Consider the following 16434-nt stretch of genomic DNA (forward strand, 5'->3'; position numbering starts at 1 on the left):
ATTCTTTTTTCTTGTGTTTTCTGGCTTTGCTATCAAGGGTAATGCTGGCCTCATAGAGTGACTTAGGACCGATACAATTGATTCTTGTATATTGCTCGTATACCTCCAACCTTGCAAAACTCAACTATTAGTTCTCGTTTCACAGGTAATTTATAAATAGAGGTGGAACTGGAACCCATGTCACTTGGCTGTAGAGCTTCTGCCTGGCTTCCAGGATGAGCCTAAGGCAGAGGATCAATTCCAGGTGTAGCCAGTGGTTACTGAGAGATGGTATGGTACCAGAAGCTGAGTCCCCTTTCCCCTTTAGGGTCTCTCAGGTTCAGCAAACTTGACACTATGGGCAGGTGAACATGTGTTTAGACCTGGCATCCTCTTCTGAAAGTGGTATGTCTTAGTAATGTGCAGGCCAGCAGGGGAAAGGGTTTCTCACTGAGCTTTATAAAAAGTATATTACTACTCATAATGATGGTGCGATTGATAATGAGCATTCAAAGGACACTGAGGGATAGAAACTAGGGAGTAAACTAGGGAGTAAAGGAAAACCAGGCCAGTGATATTTCACTGAAGACAAGGAAGAGAGTGTCCAAGATTTATATTCCCTTGTATAAATCTTGGGATATATGTTGTTTCTTAATAACTTTCTGGTTAGGGGCTTACTCGAGTTTGCAGTCTCCCACATTGTGTGAATGCCTAAGTTGATTAAACCACTTGAAATCTTAAATTATCATTGATCACTTAAGAATCTTAATTATAATTCTTGGTTCTTTGTAGAGTCCTTAATATTGGTCCCTTCCTGATTATTGTTTTCATCTAAACCTATACATAAAATTATGTTAGTTTTGTGGAGAATCTTAAGTTCCTTTACTAATTCTGAAACCTTGAATGCATGCAATTATAAGCTATTTTTTCCTCATTTTACACTTATTTTACTTGTTATATTTTTTGTGTTTATGACATGATGTTCCTGGAGCTTGCACCCATTTAAAAACAGCCTCAATACTGAAGTTCTTGAAAGAAGCAGCTTGATAGATACTGTGAAGATGGCTTTGTGTACAATATTGTTAGCATGTCCTAGATGTACATATCCTAATTATGTTTTTTGAAAAATTTCTTACAGGCAAAATGTCAGCATTATAAGAAGATACGAATGGAGCAACAAGAGACTATTGCTTCTTTGCAAAAGGATATCTATAGATTAAGGAAGGAGGAAGAAGAGCGCATTGTCACTCAAAACAGAGTGTTTGCTTATCTCTGCAAAAGAGTTCCTCATACCGTCTTGGATAGACAGTAATGTTTGCTACATAAATTGATATGTAGCTAGAAATACAAGTTTACATTATTTCTTGTAATGCTTCATCCTTTTCTAAAGTATGGATGTGTCATTATTTATTTAACTTTTCTCTTGTTGGAGAATATTTAGATTGTTTCTAGGTTTTTACTCTTCTAAATAATGGTGCAACAAACAGCTTTGTTCTTCTTGAGTTATAACCCTTGCAAATATTACTTGGGAGCGATTGCTGGAGGTAGAACTGTTAGGACAAGGAGAATATGCATTTAATATGTTGAGATATAATGTTTGTGTTTATTTTAAAATCTATACTTTGAGATTAATATAAATACTTGGCTTAGTATAATACTTGCTTCTGGCAAAAATCACTTAAATTTTTTATAAACTTACTAGATAACCTGTATGTTTATCATTGTAATTTGAAATTATGCAGAGAGAATAGTAAATGCTCCAACATCACATTTTGAAAATAATTCAATTTATCTTCTGTTTTCTAGGTTGCTTTGCCTAATTGATTACTATGAATCTAAAATTAGAAAATTTCATGAACAAAGGTATGACTAATCGTGTGTTACAATTTTTAAAGTTATTATTGGTCACGAGTCACACCAGAAGGTTTTATAGCTTTTTAAAACTTTAAATATGCTTTGGAAATCTATCTAATATGTACCTGTGAATTTCTTTCTTTATAAAGATCTTGAAGACTATATTTTACCACTTATATTAAAATGTGTTATTGCATTTATATTAAAATATGTATATTTAATAATCACCAAAGTATTGGTCACAGAAGAAATAGTATTTACTTTTTATTTTGGTGAAGTGTTATAATTTGTTCTACTGATGTCATCTAGCTGCTGGATAGTTACTGAGTATATCCACAAAGTGCATAGGATTAGATTAGCTGCCTACCAAAGTGAAACCTAATTAGCATACAGATTTGTGAACTAAAGATAAAATGTCATAGTGAAAAATCACGTATATAGAGTAAAAACACACTTGTCACCTCTGATTAAAGAAATAAGGATAAAGATTAAAATAATGGTCTTTGACTAACCTGAAATAGCTGAAGGATATCAAAGCCCAAATAATCTAGAGTGCTTTAATGTGAGGTCGTTAAAACAGTAGCTATTCTGTTTCATTGTTTATAGATGAAACAGTTCTTTTCAAAAATAAATACTTATTTGAGCACCTACTTTGTGCCATGTTCTATTTTAGGTACTGAGGATACCATAATAAACAAAGCAGATAAATTCTCCGCTTTCATCAAGTCTACATTCTAATATTCTTGCCCCAAGAATAATGACTTTCCAGAAACTCAGCAGGACCAGTGGCAGACTGTGCTAGTTACTGATTCCTTTTAGCACCTTGGGGACTCTTAAAAAAGGAGAGCAGAGTGGAGGGAAGAAGGGAAGAAAGAAGTGAAAAAGGGAAGAAGGGAAGACAAAAGAACAGCTACTTGTAGAGCAACCTCTTGCTTGATTCTATTCAGAAAGCAGTGTTCTATCAAGGAACTTCAGGGACCTTCTGATTTCCAAATGGAACTGTGTCTTTTAGGTGGTAGACAAGGTGTTAGATAGATTCTATAGAGGTAGGAGAAGATTATGGATATGATCCTTACCTTCTAGGAGCTTACAGTCTAGTAAGGAAGATAAAATGTGAACACATTAATAATTAAGAAAAGTAATATGAGACTGAAAAACACTAATACATAATGTCACAAGACAGTAATTACTAAGATTGTACAGACAGTGATATAAGAGTTTGGAACAGTAACAAATTAGTTTTGGTTGGAGTGACCAGGGAAGCCTTTACAAAGCAGATGGAGGTTGTGCTTGAATGTGAAGGATAATATTTGGGAAAGCAAAAAGGGGAAAAAAAAAAAAAAGCCATTTTAGACTGCTTAGATGCTGTGAGCAAAAGTGCATAGATATAAAGTGTAGACTTTTTTTTTTTTTTTTAAAGATTTTATTTATTCATTTTTTTTCCCCCCAAAGCCCCAGCAGACAGTTGCATGTCATAGGTTCACATCCTTCTAGTTGCTGTACGTGGGACCCGGCCCCGGGTTGGACGGAGAAGCGGTGCCTCGGGGCGCGCCCGGGATCCGAACCTGGGCCGCCAGCATCAGAGCGCGCGCACTTAACCGCTAAGCCACGGAGCCGGCCCAAAAGTGTAGACTTTTTTATGGCACTTTAATTAAGCCAGTTTGGCTGGAGTTCAAGGGATTTGTTGGTATATTCGTAAATAGAGGTCGTAACCTATGGAGAGCAGTCATTCACATGTTGGACAAAGGGTAAGCTATAAATGAATGAAAAAACATCATTTTCCCTGGAAAGAAAGAAGGCACTTTTTCCTTTAATACAGAAAAATTGGGTGATGGGTTATAGGTATGTGTGTATTAGTCAGAATTCTCAAGAGAAACAAAACTAATAGGAGATACCTTTATATATAGAGAGAGATTTATTTTAAAGAAATTGGTTCATGCGATTGTGTGGCTGGCAAATCTGAAATTTGTGAGGCAGGCCTGCAGGCTGGAGACCCAGGGAAGAGTTGATGTTGCAGTGTTGAAGCTGAAGGCAGTCTGGAGGCAGAATACCTTCCTTCTTGGGAGTCTCAGTCTTTGCTCTTAAGGCCTTTAACTGGTTGCGTGAGGCTCACCCACATTATGAAGGGTAATCTGCTTTACTCAAAGTCTATTGATTTAAATGTTAATCACATCTGAAAAATACCTCACAGCATATCTAGCCTTGTGTTTGACCAAACAGCTGGGCACCGTAGCCTAGCCAAGCTGATGTTAAAATGAACAAGTTACTCTTATAACTTTATAGTATATAAGAGTAAAAAGAAGGAAAATGAAGAACTTGATGGCTTGAGAGCTTGCAAACTCTTATGCTCACAGAATTAAGAAAATAATGAAAATGAGTGAAGCTGGTTAGGAGGGGACTATGGCAAATTGGAGAGCTGTGTACCACTTGTCCGTTGGTCTTAAGGGGGCAGTTACTACACACTCTAGCCAGTCCATGCTTACTACACACTCTAGCCAGTCCATGCCATGCAGGGATGTGAGCCCAGTGTGGCTAGATCTGCTGGTTTTTCAGGAGAAGTTAGGTTAGATTTATAAATGAAGTCATACTTTTAATGTTCACAATTAGCTCAGTGATTTAAAAAATATTATAGGGCCGGCCCCGTGGCTTAGCGGTTAAGTGCGCGCATTCCGCTACTGGCGGCCCGGGTTCGGATCCCGGGCGTGCACTGACGCACCGCTTCTCCGGCTGTGCTGAGGCCGCGTCCCACATACAGCAACTAGAAGGAGGTGCAACTATGACATACAACTATCTACTGGGGCTTTGGGGAAAAAAAAGGAGGAGGATAGGCAATAGATGTTAGCTCAGAGCCGGTCTTCCTCAGCAAAAAGAGGAGGATTAGCACGGATGTTAGCTCAGGGCTGATTTTCCTCACAAAAAAAAAAAAAAAAAGATGGAGTCTGGCAAGCAAAATTTGGCCTTTAAAAAAAATATATAGTCCAAATGGAATATCAATTGCAACTTTGGAGCTATGTCTTTAGTAAATTTTAATCTAGATTCAGTGGTTGGCGAACTTTTTTCTGTAAAGGGCCAAACAGTAAATATTTTAGGCTATATAGTCTCTTGCAACTACTCAACTCTGCTGTTGTAGCATGAAATCAGCCATAGACGATATGTAAATAAGTTGGCATGGTTGTGTTCCATAAAACTTTAATTATAAAAACTCACAGCCTGCTAGATGTAGCTCTCAGGCAGCAGTTTGCTGACTGCTGATCTAGATGGTGAAGAGAGAGAGTTTGGGATTTTTAGTGAATGTAGAGAAGATTTAGCATGGCCGTCATTGAAGTCTTTCAGGTACAATATGGTGTGAAAGGTTGCCTCCGAAGTTGTGCAAACTGGAGTTCTCAGACTAAAAATGATAAAAGGATTGAGACCATTGGAGGTGGTAGTGTTGAATTTGGTTGTCATGAATTCGTAGTGAAAATCTGGTTGAGGAATAAGAAGCTTTGAGGAAAGGAATTACTTTTTCACTTAACAATTCTGTCATCACTGGTCTAGCTGAAGTGAAATACTTTGGCCTATACAAACTATGCTCAGGTCAGATATTTGGATTGAATATCTCTCATTAAGGAAGAAGGAGATAGGAAGAAAATAGGAGCTGCATTATAAATAATCTAAGAGATGAGAAAATTAGGTCATTTAAACTTTGTGGCAATGAAGAGTCTCTCCTAAGGAAAGGGTTTTTCAGAGTTCATTGACTAAACAGTTTATAAACTCAGTCTCCTTTCTAAGAGTGAGTACTAACTTGATAGTGAGTTTGTAGCAACATTAAGGTAGATTTTGAGATCTACTCATAGGATATTGGTATCACGTGAATAAGCAGAACTATAAAAGGAGGGTGTAATAATTGACAAATATTATATTACTAAAGAAAAGAAGATGACAGAGTTGAAAGATGAAAGGGGTGAAAGAAGAGAGAAAATGAGGGAAGACAAGCTAGGATTTGGAGGCCTAAGTGGGATAAACAGGAAGCACAGGAGAAGGAGGGACTTGTGAAGGGCAGTTTCTGAATACTATGGACTAGTATTCCTTTCTGCCTCCATACATGAGAAAACTCTGGGAAAGCAAAGGAAGCAGCCATCGGGCCAGCAGATATGGGAATACAAGGGTTATTAAGTTGGAAATCTTAGAAAACTGCAAACATGCTACACTCTCTGAAAAAGAGGAAAAGTAAATTTTAAAATGATAGGCTATCAGCTATGTTACTTTACCTACTTTTCTTTTCTTTACCCAATGTTACTACATCAATATAGATTACTTGGAATATATTGCTAGCTATTTCTGTTAGTATTTCCTTGGCTTGGTAGATAGGATTAAAGGGCCAAGGAGAGTAACAGGAGTAAAACCTACAAGGCTCAGATTGAGTTTCTTCAGAAATGTCAGAGACATTTGACAAGTTACCCCAGGGAAAATAGTTCTATAGTGAATAAGTTAAGTGAAGCCCCCTTGTCTAATTCCATCCTTCTCTTCAAATAGAAGTTTTTAAAATGGTCTTGGGAAATGGAAGCAAATGGCTTTGAGGTTCACTCCTGGTCTCCAGGACATGATTGCATTTGGATTAGGAAAGAAAATAAGACAGGATTTCTCTAGTTTTGATCTTTCTCTCCATCGCTAAAGAGCACCATCTTCAACACTGGGCGCCTCCTGGAGGGGCTTCTAGAGGCCATTGGAGAAAGGGTGGGGAGGAATTTGGCTGTGGGGATCCCATGTTTAAATGAGAGTTTGAGGCATGCTTAGAATTGTGTTTTTACATAAAACCACAAAATCTGTCCATTCTAAATAAAGGACTATATAAAAAGAAAGTGAGGATTCTTCACGGAAATATATTTCCCTTTAGGTCTGCATACATTTAAAATTGCCCTCCTCTACTATAATCGTAGATTAGGTTTCTCTTGAGCACAAATGTAGCCATAATGGCAAGTATTTTCAAGTATATATAGGGAGTGATGTGAGTGCATAGGCTTTGGAGCCTGAGAGATTTCGACTTGAATCCCACTACTAGTACTTACTATTTGAGTGACTGAGCAAGTTATATAACCCCTCTAAGCATTACTTCCTCACCTGTTAAATGTGAAATAGTTTGTATATAACATTTATCTTAGTACTGTGTTATATAGGAGCTACTCAGTCATCCTTATCATCCATCTTTGCTAAAATCGTCGGTCATTTGTTTAAGGCTAGCTTGTGTTTTAGGTCTGAGGGATGTGTTAGTACAACACTCTTTGACAGAAATGTAATATGTATAATTTTGGCATTTTAATGTAGCCAAGTTAAAAAATAAGAAACCAATGAAATAAATTTTAATATATTTTATTTAACATCCAAAATATTGTCATTTCAACATGTATTGATTAATTGATTAATAACATTATTAATGAGATATTTCACATTCTTTTTTTCATACTAAGTCGTTGAAATATGGTGCATATTTTAACTTCTAGCACATCTCAATTCAGACACTAAATTTTCATCAGAAATATTTGATCTGTATTTAGATTTCATGAAGTTTACAGTTGAAAAATAGATTTACATACCGAAGTAGTTCTAAACATCCTAAAAGTTATCTAGCAACTGTATCAAGTATAAAAATATTTTTTCCTTTGATATTTGCATCCACATTTACAAAACTGGTTCATCTTTTTTGAAATAATTGATTTGACTTGCAAAGACATATCTGTTTCAAAACTATATCCAATAAATTTGTTAACTCTTATTTAATTCAGAAGGGTATTGCAAAATTGAAAAGCAACTCTAAATCTATCAATAGCAACCAAAAATTCTTTCAGTTTTCTTGTGATTTTTACAGCCAGTTTACATGTACTGCTGATTAAAACTAAAATCTTCTACATATTGATTTGTATTAGAAAAATGTATAAAATCAATATTATTGATTTATATTATGGAAAGATTGCATTTCAATATAAATTCTCATACCTATCAGCTAGTAACAGATATGCTTTTCCTTTCTTTGGAGCTTCAAATTTAGCTTACTGAAGTGAGTGATATTGATGAGAAAATATAAATCATGCTACCATTTTTCGTCTTTGATTATTGAACATTTGGCAAGCGTTCGTTTTGTTTCAAAAAAATATTGAATTCAGGTTAACACTACAGTAAATCTTTGTTTTTTTTATTTTTATTTTTTGTGAGGAAGATCAGCCCCGAGCTAACATCCATGCCAATCCTCCTCTTTTTGCTGGGGAAGACTGGCCCTGAGCTAACATCCATCCCTATCTTCCTCCACTTTGTGTGGGACGCCGCCACAGCATGGCCTGACAAGCAGTGCGTCGGTGCGCACCCGGGATCCGATCCTGGGCTGCCAGCAGCGGAGCGCACGCACTTAACTGCTACGCCACGGGGCCGGCCCCCTACAGTAAATCTTTGTAACTCTCCCATGACTCAACCAATAAGCATTGGCAAAAACCACAAGATCGTTAAATTCATTGTCTTCTGTTTGTTTCAGCAGTTCCACAAACTGGCATAGCATTTCCAGATGTGCTGAATAATTTTAACAACTGTATCAAGGACACTTTTCATAGTCTGCTTTAGAAAACTGAGCATAAATATTTCCAATATGTATTATACAGTATAACAAAGCAATAAGAGAAGTGTTTGTCTTTTTAAAAATTCCAATAAATCTAGATTTTTGACCTAGTAAAACTGGAGCACCTTTCATTGTGATGAAAAATGATTTTCTTCATATCTAGCTGAAATTCTTCTTTGACAGGTATATAAAATTCAAAAACACACCACAAGTTTGATTTTTTTTTTTTTTTTTGTGAGGGAGGATCAGCCCTCCCTCACATCTGCCAATCCTCCTTTTTTTGCTGAGGAAGACTGGCGCTGGGCTAACATCGTGCCCATCTTCCTCCCCTTTATGTGGGACGCCGCCATAGCATGGCCTGACAAGTGGTGTGTTGGTGCGTGCCCGGGATCCAAACCTGGGCCGCCAGCAGTGGAGCACGTGCACTTAACCGCTATGCCACAGGGCCGGCCCCCAAGTTTGTTTTTTTAGGCCTCAAGTTGACAACATTTCTTACTAAATTTTGAAATCCTTTGAGACAAAACATTCCAAAAGTATTAATTAGGCACATGACTCATCTAAAATAAAGTACTTGCAGTTTTTCAAATTTTGAATCAATTGATCTTTGATATTATAAGAAAGGTCTTGTATTCTATAGGCAGTTGTTTGTGGGCTTAATTGAAGATCTTTCAGTTTTTATAAAATATATTTTACTTGTTTCCTCATAATTTTCCAACAAAATTCCATAACTGAAATCATTTATTTTACCATCTTTACGTCTAAAACAGTTTCTGTTTTTGTGCAAGACTTCAAAATTATAGCTGGCCAAAGTTATAAGCTCAGATTCTGCTAAAAAATTATTTTAAAAGTTTTTATTGGATGGTTAATTCTGGTTTTTGTGACTAGGATTCTTTTTTGACTGTTGAGAGGAAACTATCGAATTCACAATGTATTTGCTGAAAATGCCTCTTAACATTATCTACTTTATTATCTTAAAATGTTTTTTATGTAACAACTTTTTTAAAGTAACGGCTTTATTGAGATATAATTCACATACCATAAAATTCACCATTTTAAAGTGTACAATTCATTGGTTTTAGTATATTCCCAGAGTTGTGTCACCATTACCACAGTCAATTTTAGAACATGTTCATCACCCCATTGGGAAACCCCATATCCATTAGCAATCACTCCCCATCTCCTCCCTACCCTGCACCCCTACCCCCTTGTAACTCTACCCCTAGGCAACCACTAATCTACTTTCTGTCTTTATGGATTTGCCTATTCTGGACATTCATGGAATTACACAGTATATGATCATTCGTGACTGGCTTCTTTTACTTTGCATAATGTTTTTAAGGTTCACCCATATTATAGCATGTGTCAGTACTTCATTCCTTTGTATGTCTGAATAATAGTCTAGTGAATGGATATACCACATTTTGTTTATCATTTTATCCTTTGATGGACATTTGGGTGGTTTCCACTTTTCGGCTATTATGAATAATGCTGCTAAGTACATTCATTTACAAGTTTTTGTGTAGACATATGTTTTCATTTCTCTTGGATATATATTTAGGTGTGGAATTGCTAAGTCATATGGTAGCACTAAATATTTAACATTTTGAGAAACTACCAATCTGTTTTACAAAATGGCTGTGTTTTACATTTCCATTTTCTCGTACATTTCTACCAGCAATGTATGAGAGTTCCAATTTTGCCACATCCTCATCAACACTTGTTATTGTCTGTCTTTTTAATTTTAGCCATTCTAGTGGGTGTGAAATGGTATCTCATTTTGGTTTTGATTTGCATTTCCCTAAGGACTAATGATGTTGAGCATATTTTCATATGCTTATTGCCCATTTGCATATCTTTTTTGGAGAAATGCCTATTCAAGTCCTTTGCCCATTTTTAGATTGAGTTGTCTTTTTATTGTTGAGGTGTAAGAATTCTTTATGTATTCTGGATACAAGTTTTTAGTCAGATTTGCAAATATTTTCTTCTGATGGGTTGTCTTTTTTTTTTTCTTGATGGTGTCCTTGGAAGCTCAAAGATTTTTTAATTTTATAAAGTACAATTGATCTGTTTTTTCTTTTGTCACTTTTGAACCCACAGCTTTTTCATTTTGTTCTGCAGCAAATTACAATAGCATTCATTAGGAAATTTGTGACATACCTTCTTTCAATCTCTTTTTTTTACTGTTCCAGTTGTACTGTCTCAGACGTTATCATCTCCACTTGATTCTGTTAAAAATCTGTCCATAATTATTTTTTTAAACTAGGAAAAATAGTTTAATTTTTATAATTAAAATAATAAATATACCAATTTAATTATCAATTGTAATTTATATAGTTTTCAGCATAAACTCAGTATCAGAATAAACATGTTACAATGTCATATTGGTGTATAGGGAAAAAAAAGTCATTCGAACTGAATCAGTCTATTGACACTGCTAGACTGGTGGTGTGTTTGTATGTAGTACTACAAACCACGCACGCACCCAGTGCACACTAGGCTACAACAGTAGTATCTTAATGTGATGCAACAAAATGGAATGTAGTCCTGAACAGTAAAGTTGTGTTTAACAAAAAAATATTTTACATTGTGAGGTGGATGTCACAGATATTATCTCTGGTTGACAGATGAGAAAACAAATTCTGACAGATTGACCTACTGAGATAACACAGCTTGTTAATGGTGGTGTCAAGACTTGACAGTTAAATCTGTTGCCTTGTCCACTTATACGCTGCATTTTTTCATGTAGGTTTTTTTGGTGACCTAAAAGTACTAGAAGGAAAAAACAGCGTGCTTTGTTTGTTTATTTGTTCAACAAGTGTTTTTTTTCCACCCTCTCTTATGCCCCCTACTCTTCTAGGCAGTGAGGTATAATGGTGAACAAGACAAAGTTCTGGTCTGCATGGATCTTACATTCTAATTAAAGTGATAGTGAACAGATATATACTATAATATTAGGTAGTAGAATGTTCTAATACCATTCTCTATGAAAACAAGTAGGGGGCTGGCCCCGTGGCTTAGCGGTTAAGTGCGCGTGCTCCGCTGCTGGCGGCCCGGGTTCGGATCCCGGGCACACACCGACGCACCGCTTCTCCAGCCATGCTGAGGCCGCGTCCCACATACAGCAACTAGAAGGATGTGCATCTATGACAAACAACTATCTACTGGGGCTTTGGGGGAAAAAATAAATGAATAAATAAAATTATAAAAAAAAAAAAAGAAAACAAGTAGGAAATTTGGCTTAAATTTTAATTCATATTTAGGTTATCAGACTCTTATTGGATTGATTTAATTTGTTAGCTACATTTTTTTCTTTGAAGATAGATTTTTCATAAGAAGTACACTGCATATATCTTTTCATAGGCAATATAAAGAAGATGAAAGTCAGTCAGAAGAAGAAAAAGACTACAGAAGTCTGGATGCCCCACCAACTTGTAAAGGCCTTCTAATGGTATGGGGACTGCATGACTAATAAATACGTTTTTATAAAGTAAATTAATAATCTCCTAGGAAAGTTACCTATTTTTCTATAAAATGTGTTGCAGTCATTACAGAATCAACTCAAGGAATCGAAATCCAAGATTGATACACTTTTAAGTGAAAAGCTGAATCTCCAAAAGGATTTGGAAACCAGGTGAGAGAAACTTAAATCACTTTTATTTAACCTTTGGAAAATAAACACATATTGGAATTTGAAATGTTAAATGAATCATTCTAGCCCCTTTACTTTAAAACTAATCTTGGGAACCTCAAAGTCTTATACTCATTTTAGTCAGTTGTCTCTCATATGATGGAAGGACCAAGAACCTACAGGTAGACAAGGGAAATGAGAAAATAGGAGTCCACACTGAAGAAGATAAAACTGGATAGGAATTCAGAGTATATTCAGTCTTATACCAGCAGGTTTCCCATTCACAAATTACTTTAGAATGACTTGTTATTTCATCTTATCCCTATGTTGTGGGAGAAGAAAACGAAAAAGTTTAAATGTTATAGGACGGAAGGGTATACAGTAGTCCCCCCTTATCCTCAAGGGATACATTCCAAGACCCCCGGTGGATGCATGAAACTGTGGATAGTACTGAACTGATACTGCAGCAGTCGATTTGATAACCAAGATGGCTACTAAGTGACTAATGGGGAGATTGGGTAGCGTATACAGTGTGGATACACTGGACAAAGGCATGATTCACATCCCAGGTGGAACGGAGCGGGACAGCACAAGATTTCATCACGCCACTCAGAATGACAAGCAATTTAAAACTTATAAATTGTTTATTTCTGGAATTTTCCATCTAATATTTTCAGACCGCAGTTGACCATTGGTAACTGAAACTGTGGAAAGCAAAACCACAGATAAGGGTGGGCTACTGTATTTATACAGCATACTACCATGAAAGGATGACACTCCAGATGTTGACAGTGAGTAATAAAGAATGAACATTGTCGAGACTTTTTTCATTCAATAAACATTTGTTGAATGCCTATTATAAGTTAGACACTGTCCTAAGCTCTGATATAATATAATGACCAAGACAAATAACTTTTTCTTGTAAAGCTTATACTTTAATGAAGAGAAACTGGTATCTACACTATAAACCATTTATATAAAATTTGAAAACAGGCAAGATAATATGTAAATTTATGGTTATATAAGTATGTAGTAAAAATTTTAAAACATGCATGAGAATAATGAACAATGAATTTGGGATAGTGGTTACCTGTAGTATGGTAAGGAGAAGAATGACATTAATGAGGGACGTACGTGGAATTTTAAGTATATGTATAATGTTTTAGTTGAAAAAAGATTTGAAACAAATCTGTTACTATTCAACTGTCATGAAGCCGAGTGGTGGATACGCCAGTATTTGTTTTACTATTCTCTAGTCTTGTCTGTATATTTGAAATATTTCACTATAAAAGCAAGTAATAGATTAACACTGATAAAAATGGGTAAAATATTTTGAACAGGGGCTACACAGAAGAAGAAATCCAATGGCTAATAAACACCTCACTTGCAGTCATGAATATTTTAAGAATTTTAATAAGCATATTTGTGACAAGTATCAAAGTATACTCTATTGTTTATTATTAAATATATTTTTTCTCAAAAGATTGAATGCATTCAACATGATTTATTTTCTGCAGGCCCACTCAGCATGAATTAAGACTTTATAAACAACAGGTGAAGAAACTGGAGAAAGCCCTTAAGAAAAACATCAAGTAATTATATTTTACCAAAATTACGAATTTATTAGGGTTTTGTATTTTATTATTTTTATTACCTATCAGCTTATATCATGATGGTGGGAAAATGACGTTAAAAAGGATTATTTCTAGTTGCACAGTTTAAAAACAGTTTCTACTGTGTTGGGTTTGGCTGTATATTCATCTTAAATAAGATCATGAAAAAGGTAGTTGCCTGAGGTAGTAAAGGGCAAAGATTTTAACTATAAAGTTGTCTGTGGAAATCATGGAGGAATTGCTTGCAAGAGAATCATTGAAATTAGAGATGACAAGCCCCAAATTTTTGTTGATGGTAGTCACGACCTGGTTATATAATATATGACCTCATCACACTTTAAGAGTACCAGAATGAATGTAGTGAGCCATTCATACCCACCACTTGTACCTTCTTGACTTTGAAAAGCACATACTCAGAGAAATTTCAGAAAGTTGGTTCTCAAGTAGTGATAGTATCTTCTGAAGATTATCTCTGTGTACTCTTTGATTCAACGGAATGGGACTTGAAGTAGTGTGGGAAGCATTGGGATGAAGTATTTTAAAAACTGTATGAGTTAATATATACATTATATATATTAAATCAGTTATATTAGCATATGTTGATTCAGTTTTCAGTGGCAGCTGTTTCCTCCTCCCTCTGGCAACACATGCCACAGTGAAAGGCAAGTATTCTGGACATCCAGGAGTTACATATTGAGTTAAATTAAGATAGTAGGGAAGGAAAACTAAAAAAGAAAAGAGAAGTGGAAGATTTGGAAAGGCTACATTTATTCATTCAATTAATATTTTTTCTCTTCCAACTATTGCTTGACATTTTGGGTATCTGTAGTACCTCCTACTATCTGCTTGGCGTTCTGGGTACTGGAATTATAGTAGTAAACCAAATAGAAAAGGTCCCTGCCCTCATGGAGATTATGTGAAGGGAGAAGGACAGTGAAAAAATAAACATGACAATTTTGATATAGTATGAGTACTAAATGTGAAATAGTGTGAGAGTTGCTATTGTGTGAATTTGGACAAGAGGTGGTGGTGACATGGCCACAGGGGGCAGTAGTGGAGGTGGTGAGAAGTCTTTGGAATATTGGAGGTAGAACTGATAGGGCTTGGTGATGGATTGGATATAGGCAGCTGAGGGGGGAAAGAAATCAAGACACCTAAGTTTTAGGCCTGAATAACTAGGTAGTTGTTGGTGCATTAACTGAGATGGGAAAATTGGTTGAGAAGCAACTGGCAAAAGGAGGATGTAGAGAGGTAAAAAGTCAGAGGAGAAGCTATGGGAAGGAATAACATTTCCTCAACCCTCTTAGGGTCCCTGGCTAGACCTGAAAATTAAACTGACAAAGACAGATTAAGAGGAGAAAAGCATACACATTTATTTGATGTAGGTTTTATGTGACATGGGAGCCTTCATAAGGAAATGAAGACCTGAAGAAACAGTTAAGCCTGAGCATTTTTATACTAGGTTTGATGAAGAATGGAAAGTTATGAAAAGACGTGATAGGACAAAAGGGTATGAGCTAAGGGTGCTAAACTGGGGAAAACGTGGATTCCTCTTGGTGTCCCTCTGTCTTTAGAGATAAAGATGCTCCTTTCCTCCGGGTACAGGGAGGGCACCTGTCACGTGAGAATCTTGGGATCAGCTTCAGGAGAGAAGTGGGAGGTCAGAGAGTTCTTCCTGCACGTGCTATTTCTTAAATTCCTTCAGCTTAAAACATTTCTTTTGTCAAAGTGGCATATTTTGGAGTGGCATGTCCTGATCCCCTTCAAAGCAATCTTATTGACTTCAAGGCAAGTATATTAGTGAAGATATACACACATATACATGCATGCACTTACATATATGTAGAGATATACAGTCAGTCCTCATTATTTGCAGATTCCATACTTGTGAATTTGCATACCTGCTGAAATTTGTTTTTAATCCCCAAATCAATACTTGTGTCACTTTCACAATCATTCATGGACGTGCCCAACACACACATTTCCAGCTGTTGAGCAAGGTGATGCTCTGCACTCTTGTTTCAGCTCTAATACTGTAAACAAGCATCCTTTTTGTTGTCATAGTGTTACTTTTTTTTTTTTTGCACTTTTGTGCTTTTTGTTAGTGATTTCTCCAAGATGGCTCCCAAGCATAGTGTTGAAGTGCTGTCTAGTGTTCCTATACACAAGAAGGCTGTGATGTGGGGGCCGGCCCCGTGGCTTAGCGGTGAAGCGTGCGTGCTCCGTTACTGGCAGCCCAGGTTCAGATCCCGGGTGCGCAATGACGCACCACTTGTCCGGCCATGCTGAGGCGGCATCCCACATACAGCAACTAGAAGGATATGCAGCTATGACATACAACTATCTACTGGGGCCTTGGGGAGAAAAAGGGAAATAAAGGAGGAGGATTGGCAGTAGATGTTAGCTCAGGTCTTCCTCAGAAAAAGAAAAAAGAATGCTGTGATGTGCCTTCCAGAGAGAATTCATGTGTTAGACAGACTTCTTTTAGGCATGAGTTACAGTGCTGTTAGCCATGAGTTCAGTGTTAATGAATCAAAAATATTAAATAAGGTGCCTTTAAATATTTACACATGTAAAACAAAGTTGTTTTTGATCAGTTGAGGAAAATGTGACCAGAGGCATGCAGGAACCTGACCCTGTATTTCCCCTAGGAGCAATGGTTCAGTCTTCACTAATTCAGCTTTTATGGTGACTTTATAGAACATAACTACCACCAATAATGAGAATTGACTGTATGTGTATTTTCGGTTGTTCATTTGGGTTCTGGTCTTTAAATT

At 36.3% G+C, this 16434-nt stretch overlaps 1 protein-coding gene across 6 annotated transcripts in view; it reads left to right on the forward strand.

Moving 5' to 3' along the window:
- CEP70 (centrosomal protein 70) overlaps positions 1-16434 on the forward strand; it is an 87528-nt gene that overhangs the window by 42512 nt on the left and 28582 nt on the right. For all 6 annotated transcript variants that reach the window (XM_058552104.1, XM_058552114.1, XM_058552093.1 and 3 more), the window contains 5 exons: positions 1118-1287; positions 1786-1842; positions 11777-11864; positions 11959-12047; positions 13562-13636. In XM_058552104.1, the coding sequence (XP_058408087.1) occupies positions 1118-1287; positions 1786-1842; positions 11777-11864; positions 11959-12047; positions 13562-13636 (479 nt within the window). The remainder of the gene's footprint in view (positions 1-1117; positions 1288-1785; positions 1843-11776; positions 11865-11958; positions 12048-13561; positions 13637-16434) is intronic.

This window comes from Diceros bicornis, chromosome 2 (assembly GCF_020826845.1).
Source record: "Diceros bicornis minor isolate mBicDic1 chromosome 2, mDicBic1.mat.cur, whole genome shotgun sequence".
Taxonomy (NCBI): Eukaryota; Metazoa; Chordata; class Mammalia; order Perissodactyla; family Rhinocerotidae; genus Diceros; species Diceros bicornis.